Source organism: Bos taurus, chromosome 2, assembly GCF_002263795.3.
Source record: "Bos taurus isolate L1 Dominette 01449 registration number 42190680 breed Hereford chromosome 2, ARS-UCD2.0, whole genome shotgun sequence".
Classification (NCBI taxonomy): Eukaryota; Metazoa; Chordata; class Mammalia; order Artiodactyla; family Bovidae; genus Bos; species Bos taurus.
Window position 1 is genome coordinate 30393667 of NC_037329.1, and position 18762 is coordinate 30412428.

At 38.2% G+C, this 18762-nt stretch overlaps 1 protein-coding gene across 1 annotated transcript in view; it reads left to right on the top strand.

The window, feature by feature from the left end:
* The window catches only part of TTC21B (tetratricopeptide repeat domain 21B), a 98073-nt gene that overhangs the window by 57011 nt on the left and 22300 nt on the right, over positions 1-18762 (top strand). The window contains 3 exon segments of the mRNA NM_001102108.1: positions 13068-13218; positions 13385-13546; positions 15846-16041. Coding sequence (NP_001095578.1) covers positions 13068-13218; positions 13385-13546; positions 15846-16041 — 509 coding nt within the window.

The following is an 18762-nucleotide window of genomic DNA, read 5'->3' on the forward strand; positions in this document are numbered from 1 at the left end:
AAATACAAAATTTTAAGTAAACTTTTATTGTCCATGTGATATTTTATGCTTTTAATCTTGCATTCTATGCTTTATTCCTAGTAGGACTTTATAAACTTATCTACTAGTCAGCTTTTTCAGAATTATTCTCAAACCTGCACAATACTTCCTGTGTTATTCTCAGCAGAATATCTTATACTTTAATGTTGTGTTTGAGCTTACTTCAGAAATGTACTAATTTGATTTAACCTAGCTAGTAGAAAATTCTCCTTACAGATCTAATTATTGCACTCTTAACAGATTACAAACCTTTTCTCTCTCAAAACTTCCAGATCATCCTGAGCTTTCCCCCTCCCTCACACTAATTGGTTAGCAAGTCCCATTAGTTCTTTCTGCTCAACGGTGAACTATCACATCCTGTCTTCTCCTAGCCCCCTGCTCTAATTAAGGACTTTATTAACCTGGCGCTAGTGGTAAAGAATCCACTTGCCAAGCAGGAGACAAGTTCAATCTCTGGGTTGAGAAGATCCCCTGGAGTATAAATGGCAACCCAGTCCAGTATTCTTGCCTGAGAAATTCCATGGACAGAGGTGCCTGGTGGGCTACAGTCCATGGAGTCTCAAAGAGTTGGACACGACTGAAGTGACTTCACACGTACCTCTCACATGGGCTAATGCAGTTTCCCAGCTAATCTTCCAGTCTCTAGGCTCTTGCTCTTCCAGGCTATTACAGGACTATCATATTCATTCTAAAACTATTCTTCTGCTTTAAAAAAGTCTAAAAGTCTAAAATCATTATTTTGATAATAATATATGCCAGGGTTACCTTTCCATCTGTATTTCATATCCCACTTCATCTAATTCAGTATACAGCACTCTCCATTCCATTATCAGTCCTGTCTTTGCACAAGCTGTCTGCCCTTTGAATAACAAGATCCCCCCTCCTGCCCTTCAGGCTGCTGGAAGGTCTGTCCAATGTGAAACCTTTTCTTCCTCCCCCAGGCAATATTAAGAAACGCAATGAAATTCCATAGCACTTCATTCCTCATTACATCACACTGTGTGTGTGTTTTTTTTTTTTTTAGTAAGTCCTCACTATTCATCATTACTTGAACTAACTTTTCAGAATATAATACATTCCATCTTTTGACAGATTTCTTAAGTGTACAAATTTGTCCTGTCAAATTTTATGGTTAACCAAAAGACAAGTTAATGCAATCTAACCTATCAGTGGTAATTATAACTTCAACTAATAATAAATGCACTTCAATAATATTTTAAGGTGATAATTATTCAAGAAACTGGCCTCCTAAGGTTGACTTTAGATTATATCAGCAATATCATACATCACACACATTAGCAAAGTCATACAAAAAATTGGGGGCCAGAAATTTCAACCTAAATTTACTTCTTGTTTAATCCAATATAGCTTTTAGATTCTATGGTTTTTTTATAGGGTAGTCCTAGTTTTTATTACAATATTTGGCATTATATATATATTACTATTGATGTTTGTAGTTTTAAGCTCTTTAATGCTTTTATTTTACTTGATTTCCATGGCACTCTCAAGGTCAATATTATAATCCTATTTTAAGAAAGTGAGTGATCCCAGACTCAGAGAATTTGAGTAATTTGCTTGAATTTGCAGTCAAAGAAAGATAGAAAGTGAAATTGCTCAGTCGTGTCCAACTCTTTGTGACTCCATGGACTGTAGCCTACCAGGCTCCTCCATCCATAGTATTTTCCAAGCAAGAGTCCTGGAGTGGGTTGCCATTTCCTTCTCCAGGGGATTTTCCTGACCCAGCAATCAAACCCGGGTCTCCTGCATTGCAGGCAGATGCTTTACCATCTAAGTCACCAGGGAAGCTGAGTTTCATAGTCTAAGGACAATACAAATATCCGAATCTTCTTTATGAAATTGTATTCATATCATATCCTCTTTTTGATGATACCAAAGGCAGAGGCAATAAAATTTTGAAACCAAACATTATGGGTTAAGAAAGGCAAATGTGGGTGGAGGGTGTGGTCAAGATGGCAGAGTATTAGGACATGAGGTTTACCTCCTCCACACATACATCAAAAATATATCTACATGTGGAATGACTGTCATAGAATATCTACTGAATGCTGGCAGAAGACCTCAGACCTCTGAAAGGACAAGAAAATCTCCACATAACCTGGTAGAACAAAAGAAAAAAGAAAAGCAAAAAAGTAAGAAAGGAATTGGAACCTGCCTTCCTGGGAGGGAGCTGTGAAAGAGGAAAGGTTCTTGCACCCTGGAAAGTCCCCTCACGGGGAGATCAGCTGGAAAAGAGGGGGAGCTTTGGAGCCTTGGAGAATGCAGCAACTGTTTTTGCCTCTGCTAGAATGGAGAGAGACCTGCACAGTCAGTGCCACCACTCTGCACTCACCCCCTGAAACACATGTCCACCAATGTGGGTGGGGGCTTGGTAGAGAAGCTCAGGCTTCAGAGATCAGATCCAGGGAGTAAAGTGGGGTGGGCTATGCAGAAACCTCAAGATGCTAGAGTCTGCACCTGAGGATGTAGGCAGAAGCAGCCTGGTCTGCTTCAGAGGCTGGGCATCACTCTGTGGGTGGTGTGCAAGGGAAGGGATGGAACTCGCCATTACAGCCTTTTCTCCTTTGTGAGCTCTCAGATGTCAAGATGCAGCCTGCATGAGCTCTAGGAGCAGTTGTAAGCCACCACTGCCCCTAGGGCTTCAGAGGTGGCTGTGAGCTACCACCACTGCCCTCGTCTGCTTCAGGACAGGTCTCCAACCAATGATTCTGTCCTTCTGGACTCCCTGTGCAGTCACAAGCTGCCTCTCTTCCCATTGCATGTTCTAGGGGCATGTATGAGCTGCCACCACTGCTGAGAACCCCATGACTGGGCACCAGCAACTGCATCTGGATACCCTCTTCAAGGGGATAATGACTAGCCCACACTAAGGAAAGAGGCAACAAACATCCATACAATAAACAGCCCTCACACCAAAAATGTTCATCCCACATGAGCTACATAGGGATGCTCCCACATACAAATAGGCCTCCAAGACCACAGTACATAACTATTTCTCCTAAACTCAGAGTAAGAGAAATAGAAGTAAAATGAAGCAGAGAAACCACTCCCAGTTAAAAGACTAAAAGAACTCCCCTGAAAGAACAGGTAATGAAACAGACCTCTTCAGTTAATAGATACCTATCTCAAAAAGAAGATAATGAAAATACTGAAGGAATTAAGAAAGGCTGTCAACAGAAATGCAGAGTACTGTAGAAAGGAACTAGAAAAATATAAAAAGAAAGAAAAAGAACCAAGGAAAATTAGAAAACTCATTTACCAAGACAAAAACTGAACTAATGACAATGAATAACAGAATAAATAATGCAGAAGAATGAATATGTAACCTGGAAGATAGAATAATGAAAAACACCCAATCAGGACAGAAGGTCAATGAAAAAAAAATGAAAGCAATATACGAGACCTTTGGATAATTTACCATGCCCATCTATGCATAATAGGGGTTCCAGAAGGGGATGAAAGAGAGAAAGAGCTCAACACCACATGTAAAGAAATTATGGCTAAAAACTTAGCAAAACCTAAAGAAAGAAACAGACACCCAGATCCTACAAGAAGCACAGAGGTAGGAAATCATTCACACACTAATATGATATCAAAACCAGTAGTTGTGAGGAGAGTACAAATGCAGGATATTGAAAATGCACTTGAAATGAAAAAATCAGCAACTTAAAAGCAATCTTGTTTATATACAGACTGTTATATCAGAGCCTCATGGTAACTGCAAATTGAAAATCTCTAATAGATACAGAAAAAGAAATCCAAACACTGAAGTTAGTCATCAGATCACAAGAGAAAAGGGGAGGGAAGGAAAAACACCTACAAAAACAAATTCAAAGCAGTTAACAAAATGGCACCAAGAATATACATATTGATAATTACCTTAAACGTGAATATATTAAATGCTCCAACCAGAATGTATAGACTGGCTGAAAAATAAACTTAAAATGTATTAAAGACCTAAATGTAAGACTACCTGATACTATAAAAGTCTTAGAGAAAAACATAAATTTTTGACAGAAATTGCAGCAGTATCTTTTTGGATCCATCTCCTAGAGTCATGGAAATAAAAACAAATAAAAATGGGTAAACTCTACATAAACTCTAAAGCTTTTTGCACAGCTAAGGAAACCATAACAAAAAGATAACCCACAGAATGGGAGAAAATATTTGCAAATGATGAGACTGATGAGATTAATCTCCAAAATCTATTAACACCTCATGTAGCGCACTATCAAAAAAATAAATCACCCAATCAAAAAATAGGCAGAAGACCTAGGTTGACATTTCTACAAAGAAGACACACAGATGACCAAGAGACTCATGAAAAGATGCTCAGTACTGCTAATTATTAGAGAAATGCAAACCAAAATTGCAGTAAGATATCACCTCACACCACTCAGAATGGGCATCATCAAAAAGTCTACAAACAGTAAACACTGGGGAGAATGGGGAAGAAAGGAAACCCTACTGCCCTGCTGATGGCACTGTGCCTTGGTACAGCCACCATGGAGAACAGTATGGAGGGTTCTTAAAAGCTAAAAATAGAGCTACCACATATGTGAGCCAATAATCCCACTCCTGGGCATATATCCAGACAAAGTCACCCAATGTTCATTGTAACACTGTCTACAACAGGGAAAACATGGAAACAACCTAAATCTTCATTGATAGATGAATGGATAAAGAATATGTAGTACATATGTACAATGCAATATGACACAGCCATTAAAAAGAATGAAATAATACTTGAAAAAGTACTGCCATTTGTGGGAACATGGATGGGCCTGGAGACTATCATACTAAGTGAAGTAAGTCAAAGACAAATATCATATGTCACTTATGTGCTGAATCTAAAAAATACAAATGAACTTATTTACAAAAGGAACGGACTCACAGAAATCAAACTTATGGTTACCAAAGGGGAAAGGTCAAGGAGAAGGGATAAGTTGGGAGTTTAGGATTGATATATACATATACTGCTATACTTAAAATAGATAACTGAGAAGGACCGACAGTGTAGTACAGGGAACTCTGCTCAATATTCTCTAATAGCCTAACCAGGAGAAGAATTTGAAAAAGAATGAATACATGCATATGTATAACTCAGTCACTTCACTGTATACCTAACTATACTCCAGTATAAAATAAACATTTTTTAAAAAAGAATAGCTTTATTTTCATCTATAAAAAAGAATTTCTTAGACAGCAGAAACTAAAAGAAACAGCATTACTAAATCCTAGAGGAAATATCAAAAATTCTTCTCTGAATAAGAAAGAAGAATATATAGGAAAGAGAAAATCACAATTAGAAAGCAAATCATCCTAATAAGCCAGGACACGGCTTAAAAAAAATTTTTTTTTCAGTGAAACTAATGATAACCGCAATGAACAGTAAAAGATGTAAAAGAGGACATCAAAATTATAAAATATGTATGAGGAGAGTAAGAAAAAGTAGATCTTTTTTTTTTCATATCTTCAAATGTGTTTGAGCCTATATGACTACCAGTCTAAGGCAAGTAGATATAGGATGTGATTAACATACTTGAAAAACAGGATAACCACAAATCAAAAACATAACAGTAGATTCACAGAAACCAGGAAGAAGAGAACATAAGTATAATACAAGAGAAAATCATCAAGCCACAAAAGAAAACAAACAGAAAAAGGGATAAAGCAGAAATATAAAATCAATGGGAAAGTAGTTAAAATGGCAGTAGTTAGTTATCCATCAATAATTACCTTAAATGTCAATGGACTAAATGCTCCAATCAAAAGAGACAGAGTAGCAAATTGGATTAAGGAAGAAGAAAAAAACCCCAAGAGTCTACAAATATGCTGCCTGCAAGAGACCCACTTAGGTCAAAGGACACACAAAGATTGAAAGTGAAGGGATAGAAAACGTATTTCCTGGAAATGAGAAGAAATTGGGGGTAGTTTTGCTCGTATCAGACAAAACAGACTTTAAAAGGAGAAATTCACTGATTCAGTTGTACGTGTATTTACTCTTTTTTCAAATTATTTTCCCATTTAGGTTATTAGGGAATATTGAGCAGAGTTCCTATGCCATAAAGAAAGTTAGGGGAGGACACTATATAATGACAAAAGAATCAATACAAGATTTTACACTTGTCTACATATATGCATAATGGATTGGAATGCAAAAGTAGAAAGTCAAGAGATAACTGGACAACTGGCAAGTTTGGGCTTGGAATACAAAATGGAGCAGGGCAAAGGCTAACAGTTTTGTCAAGAGAACACACTGGTCATAGCAAATGCCATTTTCCAGCAAACCAATATATGCCTCTACACGTGGACATCACCACATGGTCAATACTGAAATCAGATTGATTATATTCTTTGTAGCCAAAGATGGAGAAGTTCTATACAGTCAGCAAAAATAAGACCTGGAGTTGACTGTGGCTCAGATCATCAGCTCCTTATTGTGAAATTTGGTTCAAATAAGGTTCAAATTGAAGACAGTAGGGAACACCATTAGACCATGCAGGTATGACCTAAATCAAATTCTTTATGATTACACAGTGAAAGTTACAAATAGATTCAAGGGAGTAGATCTGGTAGACAGAATACCTGAAGAACTATGGACAGAGGTTCATAACACTGAGGAGGAGGCAGTGACCAAAACCATCCCAAAGAAAAAGAAGTGCAACAAGGCAAAATGGTTGTCTGAGGAGGCTTTACAAATCGCTGAGGAAAGAAGAGAAGCAAAAGGCAAGGAAGAAAGAGAAAGATACATCCAACTGAATTCAGAGTTCAGAGAATAGCAGGGAGAGATAAGAAGGCTTTCTTAAGTAAACATTGCAAAGAAATAGTGGAAAACAATAGAATGGGAAAGACTAGAGATCTCTTCAAGAAAATTGGAAATATCAAGGGAATATTTCACGCATGAGAATGAAAAAGGACAGAAGCAGTAAGGACCTGACAGAAATAGAAGCAATTAAGAAGAGATGGCAAGAATACACAGAACTATACAAGGAAGGTCTTAATGAAGCAAATAACCATAATGATGTGGTCACTCTCACCTAGAGCCAGACATCCTAGAGTGTGAAGCCAAGTGGGCCTTAGGAAGCATTACTATGACCAAAGCTAGTGGAGGTGATGGAATTCCAGCTAAGCTATTTCAAATCCCCAAAGATGAAGCTGTTAAAGTGCTACACTCAATGGATCAGCAAATTTGGAAAATTCAGCAGTGGTCATAGGACTAGAAAATGTCAGTTTTCATTCCATTCCCAAAGAAAGGTAATGCCAAAGAATGTTCAAACTATCGTGCAATTGCACTCATTTCACATGCTAGCAAGATTTTGCTCAAAATCCTTCAAGCTAGGCTTTAGCAGTATGTGAACCGAGAACTTCCGGATGTACAAGCTGGATTTAGAAAAGGCAGAGGAACCAGAGATCAAATTGCCAACATTCATAGGATCATGGAGAAAGCAAGATTTCCAGAAAAACATCTGACTCATTGACTATGCTAAAGCCTTTGACTGTGTGAATCACAACAAACTGTGGAAAATTCTTAAAGAGAGGGGAATACCAGAGCACCTTACCTGCCTCCTGAGAAACCTCTTTGTGGGTCAAGAAGCAACAGAACTGGACATGGAACAACAAACTGGTTCAAAATTGGTGGAAAGGAGTATTTCAAGGCTGTACATTGTCACTCTGCTTATTTAACTTCTATGCACAGTACATACGTGAAATGGTGGGCTAGATGAATCACAAGCTGGAGTCAGGAATGCGGGGAGAATATCAACAACCTCAGATATGCACGTGGTGCTACCCTAATGGCAGAAAGTGAAGAGGAACTAAAGAGCTTCTTGATGAAGGTGAAAGAGGAGAGTGAAAAAAACATGGCTTAAAACTCGGCATTCAAAAAAATAAGACCATGGCATCCAGTCCCATCACTTTATGACAAATAGAAGCAGAAAAGGTGGAAGCAGTGACAGATTCTCTTTTCTTGGACTCCAAAATCACTGAAGACCGGGACTACAGCCATGAAATTAAAAGACACTTCCTCCTTGGAAGAAAAGCCATGACAAACCCAGACAGTGTATTAAAAGGAAGAGACATCACTTTGCCGACAAAGGGCCGTATAGTCAAAGCTATCGTTTTGCAGGTAGTCATGTACGAATGTGAGGGGTGGACCATAAAGAAGGCTGAGCACCAAAGAATTGATCCTTTTGAACTGTGGTGCTGGAAAGGACTCTTTGAGAGTCCCTTGGACAGCAAGGAGATCAAACCAGTCAATCTTAAAGGAAGTCAACTCTGAATATTCATTGGAAGGACGGATCCTGAAGCTCCAATCCTTTGGCCACTTGATGTGAAGAGCTCACTCATTGGAAAAGACCCTGATGCTGGGAAAGATTGAAGGCAAAGGAGAAGGGGTTGGCAGAGGATGAGATGGTTAAATAGCATCACCAACTCAATGGACATGAGTGAGCAAACTGGGAGATCATGGAGGACAGAAGAGCCTGGCATTCTGCAGTCCGTGGGGTAGCAGAGAGTCACACACCACTTAGCGACTGAACAGCAGCAGCAGCAACATATATACACTTAATATAGGAGCACCCAAATGTCTAAAACAATACTAACAGACATAAAAGGAGAAATCGACAAGAATACAACAATAGGAGACTTTTACACCTCATTTAAATCAATGGACAGATCTTCTAGACAGGAAATGAATAAGGCAACAGAGATCCCAAGTGATACAATAATACAGTTAAGACTTAATTGATATTTTCAGGTCATTAAATCCCCCATCCCCCCAAAAAAACACCAGAGTACACATTCTTTACATGCCCCTGGAACATTCTCTAGGATTGACCACATACTAGGGCACAAATGGGCCTCAGTGAATTTTAAAAGTATAGAAATAATCCTAAGCATCTTTTCTGACCACAGTGGCGTGAAACTAGACATCAGTGACAGAAAAAGAAATGAGAAAAAATTATTCCATGGAAACTAAAGAACATACCACTAAAAAAACTAATGAATAAACAGTAAAACAAAGAGGAAATTACAAAATACCTTGAGGCAAATGACAATGAAAACACAGCCATACAAAAATCTATGGGATGCAGCAAAAGCAGTTCTTAGAGGGAAGTTTATAGCAATGCAGACTTTGCTCAAAGTAACAAGAAAAATCTTGAATAATCTAATTTGCCACTTAAAACAATTAGAAAAAGAACTAATAAAACCTAAAGTCAGCAGAAGGAAGGAAATAATAAAGATCAAATAGGTAATAGAGATTTAAACCAATAGAAAATATCAATAAAACCAATAGCTAGTTCTTTAAAGAGGAAAGCTTCTGCACAGCAAAGGAAACCATAAACAAAATGTAAAGATTCAAAGAATGGGAGAAAATATTTACAAATGATGCAGCCGACAAGGGCTTAGTTTCCAAACTATACAAACAGCTCATACAACTCAACAGCTAAAAAAAAAAAAACCACTTTAAAATGGGCAGAAGACCTAATTTGACATTTCTCCAAAGAAATATATAGGCACATGAAAAGATACTCAACATAGCTAATTAGGGAATTGCAAATTAAACTGCAATGAAATGCCACCATACACCAGTCAGAATAGCTATTAAAAACTCTACAAAAAAATAAATAAATAAAAACTCTACAAGTAGCAAATGCCAGAGAAGATATGGAGAAAAAGCGACCCTCCTACACTGTTGTTGGTGGGAATGTAAGTAGGTACAGCCACTATGGAAAACAATAATGGAAGTTCCTGAGAAAACTAAAAATAGAAATACTGTTTGATTCAGCAGTCCCGCTCCTGTGTATACATCCAGACAAAACTCTGATCTAAAAAAGAAACACGCACCGTTATGTTCACAGCAGCACTATTCACAATAGCCAAGACGTGGAAACAACCTAAATATCCATCAACAGAGGAATGGATAAAGAAGTAGTAGTACATATATACAATGCAATATTACTCAGCCATGAAAAACAGAATGAAATCATGCCATTCGCAGCAACATGGATTAGGGATTATCATAATAGGTGAAGTAAGTCAGAAAGAGAAAGACAGATAGCATATGATATCACTTACATGTGAAATCTAAAATATGACAAATGAACCTATCTACAAAACAGACTCATGGACGTAGCTGTGGTTGCCATGGGGAAGAGAGTCCAGGGAAGGATGTAGTGGGAGGTTGGGGTTAACACATGTAAGCTAATGGAATGGATAAACAACAAGGGTCTACTGTATAGCACAAAATTGTATATTCAGTATCCTGTGATTAACCATAATGGAAAAGAATATTAATAAAAGTGTATATTTGTATAACTGAATCACTTTCTGTACAGCAGAAATTCACATACCATTGTAAGTCAACTACATGTCAATAAAACTTTTAAAAAGACAAATGGTTATATTGTAACCTGGATTGTTTTGACATCATGTAAAAGAGTAGATGCAAAGCCCACAGAGGTTCCTGTTTTTTCATGATTTTTTTTGTATTTGTTAAAACATACATAACATAAAATTTGCCATGTTAGCCATTCTTCAGCGTGTGGTTCAGTGGCATTAAGTACATTGACATTTTTGTGTAACCATCACCATGATCCATCTTGAGAACTTTTTCTTCATTTCAAACTGAAATTCTATACCCTAACTCCCCATTTCCTGCAGGCCCTGACAATCACCATCTACTTTTTGCCTCTATGAATTTGATTCCTCTAGATACCTTTTATAAATGGAATCATACAGTACTTGTTCTTTTTTTGTTGGCTTATTTCACTTACTTCAACGTTTTCAAGGGTTATCTACGTTGTATGTGGCACATCAGAATTTCCTTCCTTTTTAAGTTGAAATAATATGCCTTTACATATATATACCATGTTTTGTTTATCCATGCATCCACTGATGGATATTTGGGTGGTTTCCACCTTTTGGCTGCTGTGAACACTGGTGTACAAATATTTCATTAGGTCCCTGCTTTCAGTTCTTGGGGGTATATACCCAGAAGCAGAAGAGCTGGATTATATGGCATGTTCTCTTTCCTTACAAAATAGAATCAGGATAAATTGCTTTTAAGTTTTTATTTGTATGTGTGCACTTTAATTCTAGGAATTCAGTGACTCCATTGGTATAGTCCATGGAATTCTCTAGGCTAGAATACTGGAGTGAGTAGCCTTTCCCTTCTCCAGGGTATCTTCCCAACCCAGGGATCGAACCCAAGTCTCCCACATTGTGGGCAGATTCTTTACCAGCTGGACCACAAGGGAAGCCCAAGAATACTGGAGTGGGTAGCCTATCCCTTCTTCAGCGGATCTCCCCAACCCAGGAATCAAAACAGGTCTTTTGCATTGCAGGTAGATTCTTTACCAACTGAGCTATCAGGGAAGCCCCAGCAAAGTGATCAGAAAAGCTTATATAAATAAGGAATTTTATAAATCCCTACCATGCGTCCTGTGCTAACAGATACTTATAAGATCCAATATCTAAAAAATATAACTATACAGAAATAAAGTGTGAGCCATCAGTGTGATAGACAAGAGTACAGTGACTAAAATGTTTTTGAAGATCATTTTATGACAGGAAATGTTTACTATACAATGTTGAGTCAGAATCAGAATCCCAAACATGACTCTAACTTTTATATATGTAAGCAACATATTTGTTTGCATTTAAATATTTATAAATTGATTTCCACTCATAAAGATAGGAAATGTACCAAAATGTGGTAATCTCTAGTTGGTGGGAATATGAGGGATTATTTTTCTCCTTTATACTTTTCTATAGTTTTCCAAATTTTCTGAAGTGTCCATGCATTGTTTTTATAATCTTAAAAAACAGGTATTAAAATGATTCTCAAAATTTAGTATTTTAGTGATTAGAAAGGACTGAATAGATTTAATTTCTGGCAGAGCCTGCCAGAAAATTATACCCAAGACTAAATACCTAACTCTTTTTCCTTAGAAGAAGATAAAATAGGATTAAAATACTAGGATTAATATGTTAAGGTTATAATATGGCAAGTGGGTATCTAGTGTTTCAGGTACGTATACACATTAAGGCACGTCTGGAGTAAAATTCCTAATTGCCCACCCTAAACGTTATCATTAAGATGTTCTCCAGTACTCTTGCCTGGAAAATCCCATGGATGGAGGAGCCTGGTGGGCTGCAGTCCATGGGGTCACTAAGAGTCGGACACGACTGAGCGACTTCACTTTCACTTCTCACTTTCATGCATTGGAGAAGGAAATGGCAACCCACTCCGGTGTTCTTGCCTGGAGAATCTCAGGGACGGGGGAGCCTGGTGGGCTGCCGTCTATGGGGTCGCACAGAGTCGGACACAACTGAAGCGACTTAGCAGCAGCAGCAAGATACCTGCTTCCTAGCTGCCTGCCTGTTAAGTCGCTTCGTTCATTTCCGACTCTTTGCAACCCTATGGACTATAACCTACCAGGCTCCACTGTCCATGGGATTCTCCAAGCAAGAATACTGAAGTAGGTTGCCATGCCCTTCGACAGGGTACCTTCCTGACCCAAGGATCGAACCCACATCTCTTACTTCTCCTGCATTGGCAGGCAGGTTCTTTACCACTAGTACCACCTCAGAAGCAGAAGTCAGAAAGCAGATCTCAGAGACAGACTTGTCCTGTGCAATCAAATTGATCCTCCTGAATTGTACTTCTAAGAGTTTAGATTGTGCAGAGGCTGTTTCTTTCTAGAAGGTTTATGGTCCCAGGAATAATGACTGAAAAGTAAGTCACAACGAATATGCATTTTATAGATTTGCCTATAATGAACATTCTCTCACTGTGACCAGACCAACCCCAGCTTTATTGTTTGAGAAATCATCCACTGTCCATACAGTCTCTTTAGGGACTTATAACCCCTAAGGTACTTCTTTTATTTATATTTAAATTGCACTTCATTTGAAGCAAACTATACTTTAATAAAGTAAGATTTCAACCATCAAAACAAAAGCTGTAAAATGTTTTCCATAACCAAAATGTTCTTTGTTTCTAGATAATTATATGACGTTATCTCGTTTAATTGATTTCTTAAGAAGATGTGGAAAACTTGAAGATGTTCCACGATTTTTCTTAATGGCTGAGAAACGTAACTCCAGAGCAAAACTGGAGCCAGGATTTCAGTACTGTAAAGGATTATATCTTTGGTAAATTTGTTAGCAAATAAACTCTATATAATGTTTTTCTCATTCAATTACAAAATTTCTGCATTTTAAAGTGATAGTTTTATTTACTAAATAAATTATAAATGATTTAAAGTTTGTAGTGATTGAAATAAGTAATGCTTTTTTTTTTTTTTTAACATGTAACAAGGTATACTGGAGAACCAAATGATGCCCTTCGACATTTTAATAAAGCTCGGAAAGACAGTGACTGGGGCCAAAATGCCCTTTATAATATGATAGAAATCTGTTTGAATCCAGATAATGAAACTGTTGGAGGCGAAGTATTTGAAAATCTGGATGCAGATCTGGGGTGAGTAGTAGTTGACAAGATACACTTTAAAAAAAAAACAAAAAACACTTGTTAGGGGCAAATAAGCAAGGGTGTTTTATAAGGAGAACTAAATTCCAGGAGAGCACTAATGAAAGTTTAGTGAATAAATCAGCTGGAATAACTCTTCTCTGAAACAAGTATGAAATGCTTATAGGTTTCCTAAATCAGAATAGATGTTATTAAAGACAGCCCCCCAATTACTCTGTAAAAAATGGGATGAATTGTAGAGTTTGATTACTTAGGAAAAAATTGCCCACATAACAGTAACTTCCTAACATGATAGCTATCTGCCAAACCCTGTGCTCTATACTTTATTAACACACTGTCTTATTAATATTTATTCCCTATTACAGCATTGTGAAAAAGCTCAGAGTTAACCTGTCTAGTGTGATGGAGTTAGAATACAGTGGAGGCAAGCTTTAGGTTGAGTCCTACCTGGCCTCAGCCACCTGCTGCGAGCCTTGTGGTGCAGCCCTGGCCAGGAGCTGTGTTTCTGTCAGTGTGTGTTTGTGGAAGGCAGGAGGGCAGCGTAAGGATGTAAAGGGAATAGAAGAGATGGTTTCTGCCTCCAGGAACATGCGATTGACCTGGTAGGCAAGACAGTATCTGAAACCATTCACTCTCCAACAAAACAGAAATGGGTTAAATTGATGTTAAGTGTTGGAGGAATTCATAGAAATCATAGCAGTCAGGGGAAGCTGCATAGAGGAGTGGGAGAAAACAGGACCCAGTTGCTGAGATGTGTCAGTGACAACTTTGAAGGCTTGGATTATAGAGGCCCACTGAAGGATTTACAGTAAGGGAGAGGCATTTTTATTTTTTGTTTGTTTTAGAAAGGTTAAAGTATCCTGCTGTTGTTATGCAACTAAAGGCTGTCCACATGGAAATCTTCAGCCATGGGTTGAAAACACCAAACTCAGAATATAGAACTCAAAAGGGAAGTCACAGCTGGAGTTACAGATTTGGGGGACCAGTGCTGAGTGGGTAGTCGGGACCCCATGAATGACCTGTTTTCAAGTAGAATGCAGTAACGGAAGTCTAAGACCTAAATTTGGGGTGTGCTAACATTCAAGGAGATTGGAGGAGGAAGAGAGGTAAGGAAAGGACAATGACTTTGGTGGGGAGAGAAGGAAAACTGTAATCTTAACAAAAAACAAAGAAGAGGAGCTTGGGAGAAGGTTACCAACAGTGTAAAATCTTTTAGAGAAGGTAAAAGAAAAGCCTGAGAAGATCAGTGGCTTCAGTGATTAGTGAAAGTGAAAGTGAAGTAGCTCAGTCGTGTCTGACTCTTTGCAACCTTGTGGACTGTAGCGTACCAGACTCCTCCCTCCATGGGATTCTCCAGGCAAGAATACTGGAGTGGGTTGCCACTTCCTTCTCCAGATCTTCCTGACCCAGGGATCGAACCCTGGTCTCCCGCATTGCAGGCAGACGCTTTAACCTCTGAGCCACCAGGGAAGCCCAGTGATTATTAGGCTTTGAGAATTTAATTTCCTTTTGTTAATTGATTTACTAATACATTATATTCAGGTGTGGGTCAGTATATAAGAAAATTGCTATTGCACAAATTGTTATTGCACTTAAAATGTACAACCTTTTGACAAATACAGAATTTCTTTTCTTAAAAGTCTAATAGGCAACAGGGAGAGGAAAATTAAGTACACTTTATATGTCTGCAAACTTAGATTCAAATCCTAGGTTTAATATAGATATGTGACCTTTGGAAAATTAATACTTTCTCTATTGGAGCCTTGGTTTTCTCATATATAAAATGGATTCAACATTGATTGAATGAAGTAATACAGTACTTGGCACATAGTAAGAACTTTAACATAGTAACTTTCTGCTCCCTCCTTTTTAAAGATTAATTTTTTAAAATTGAAGTACAGTTGATTTACAGTATTTTATAGTCTTTTTTTTTTCATTTTCTGAGCAAATATGCTATTTGATAATTGCATGATTCTACTTATCCTGAATTCAGTTTTGTATTAGTGAAATGAATACACTTACCACAGGTAGATAGTATCCAGTTTTTGTTTTCAATTTAAAGTGAATAAATGTCTAATGATGTTTGATTGAAGCTATGTTAGTTTTGTTTTTTTTAAACTAACTGTGCTTTAATTTATATTAGAAAAGAATAAGTGACGTTCTTCAATAGGATTAGTTTTAAATTGGTGAGAAAAGTAGAAACCAGTGTACCCTCGAGCTCATTCTAATCTCAATGAATTTTGTTTCATGAGTAGTAGATATTAACAGATTTATTTTTAATTGTATACAGTAATTCAACTGAGAAGCAAGAGTCTGTGCAGTTAGCAGTGAGAACAGCAGAAAAGCTCCTTAAAGAACTAAAACCTCAGACTGTTCAGGGTCAAGTACAGCTTCGCATAATGGAAAACTATTGCCTGATGGCCACCAAACAGAAATCTAATGTGGAGCAGGCACTGAATACCTTCACCGAAATAGCAGCATCTGAGGTTAGTAGATTTCCTTTTTCAACTTCACATGTTACCTTTCCTTGCTGTGTTCAGTCGCATAGTTGTGTCCAGCTCTTTGCAACCCCATGAACTGTAGCCTGCCAGGCTCCTCTGTCCGTGGGGATTCTCCAGTCAAGAATACTGCAGTGGGTTGCCATGCCCTCCTCCGGGGGAACCTTCCCAACCCAGGGATCAAACCCAGGTCTTCCACATTGCAGGCAGATTCTTTACCGTGTACTCCACCAATACCTTTCCTTGGTAGTGTAAAAATACATGTTTTTATTAGTTGTTTATTTTCTGAAGGTTGACTTCATTATTTACAATTATTAAAAATTAGGTATACAGTTTGGTATGATTTTCCATCAGGCACCTTTGTTTTCAGAGGAGGCATTGTTACATGCTTATGTGTTGTTATCAGTTCAGTTCAGTCACTCAGTCGTGTCCAACTCTTTGTGACCCCATGGACTGCAGCACGCCAAGCCTCCCTGTCCATCACCAACTCCCAGAGTTCACTCAAACTCATGTCCATTGAGTTAGTGATGCCATCCAACCATCTCATCCTCTGTCATCCCCTTTTCCTCCCACCCTCAGTCTTTCCCAGCATCCAGGTCTTTTCAAATGAGTCAGTTCTTCACATCAGGTGGCCAAGGTATTGGAGTTTCAGCTTTAACATCAGTTCTTCCAGTGAATATTCAGGACTGATTTCCTTTAGGATGGACTGGTTGGATCTCCTTGCTGTCCAAGGGATTCTCAAGAGTCTTCTCCAACACCACAGTTCAAAAGCATCAATTCTTTGGTGCTCAGCTTTCTTTCTAGTCCAACTCTCACATCCATACATGACTACTGGAAAAGCCATAGCTTTAACTAGACAGACCTTTGTTGGCAAAGTAATGTCTTTGCTTTGTAATATGCTGTCTAGGTTGGTCATAACTTTTCTTCCAAGGAGCAAGAATCTTTTAATTTCATGGCTGCAGTCACCATCTGAAGTGATTTTGGAGCCCCCAAAAGTAAAGTCAGCCACTGTTTCTCCGTCTATTTGCCATGAAGTGATGGGACTGGATGCCATGATCTTAGTTTTCTTACTGTTGAGTTTTAAACCAACTTTTTCACTCTTTCACTTTCATCAAGAGGCTCTTTAGTTGCTCTTCACTTTCTGCCATAAGGGTGGTGTCATCTGCATATCTGAGGTTATTGATATTTCTCCTGGCAATCTTGATTCCAGCTTGTGCTTCATCCAGTCCAGCATTTCTCATGATGTACTCTGCATATACGTTAAATAAGCAGGGTGAACAATATACAGCCTTGATGTACTCCTTTCCTGAATGGAACCAGTCTATTATTCCATGTCCAGTTCTAATTGTTGCTTCTTGACCTGCATACAGATTTCTCAGAAGGCATGTCAGGTGGTCTGGTATTCCCATCTCTTTTAGAATTCTCCATAGTTTGTTGTGATCCACATACTCAAAAGCTTTGGCATAGTAATAAAGCAGATGTTTTTCTGGAACTCTCTTGCTTTTTTGATGATCCAGCCAGTGTTGGCAATTTGATCTCTGGTTCCTCTGCCTTTTCTAAGTTCAGCTTGAACATCTGGAAATTCATGGTTCACATACTGTTGAAGCCTGGCTTGGAGAATTTTGAGCATTACTTTACTAGTGTGTGAGATGCGTGCAATTGTGTGGTAGTTTGAGCATTCTTTGGCATTGCCTTTCTTTGGGATTGGAATGAAAACTGACCTTCTCCAGTCCTGTGGCCACTGCTGAGTTTTCCAAATTTGCTGGCATATTGAGTGCAGCACTTTCACAGCATCATCTTTTAGGATTTGAAATAGCTCTACTGGAATTCCATCACCTCCACTCTGTTCGTAGTGATGCTTTCTGAGGCCCACTTGACTTCACATTGAGGATGTCTGGCTCTAGGTGAGTGATCACACCATCGTGAGTATCTGGGTCATGAAGATCTTTTTTGTATAGTTCTTCTGTGTATTCTTGCCATCTCTTCTTAATATCTTCTTTTCTGTTAGGTCCATACCATTTCTGTCCTTTATTGTGCTCATCTTTGTATGAAAAGTTCCCTTGGAATCTCTAATTTTCTTGAAGAGATCTCTAGTCTTTCCCATTTTATTGTTTTCCACTATTTCTTTGCATTGATCACTGAAGAAAGGCTTTCTTATCTCTCCTTGCTATTCTTTGGAATTCTGTATTCAAATGTGTTGTTATATTTATTTCTATTACAATGGTGAGTTCTAGAGAAGGCAAATTCTGCAGGAGGGCCAAAATTAATTCCCAAGGGAATGGTTTTATCATCTATGTTATAGGTATAGCCTAGGTTAACCTACTAAGTGAAAATAAATACCTGAGTGCCTTGATATCTCCTTTTCACTTATGTGAACCTGAAATTTTTCCAGCTCTAAGGACTAAATGAGATCAGTACGGACAACTTGTAATTCAGTCATGCAAATAATACTACTATTCTTTAGCAAGACTGTTATCACCCCCTGAAGCAGTAATAATAATATTTAACAATAATGAATTTTATTGTTAGATCAAAGGCTCTCTTTTCACCCCATTCAAATCCACCACCCTTGTTACCCTCTGGGCCATCTATTTTCCCTTCTCTCATACAGTGCTCTACTGTCCAGTTACTTGTTATTAAGGAAAGAGTCCTAAGTACCCATTCCATCAATGGAGTTCCCTGGAATGCAGAAGACATGGGTTCGATCCC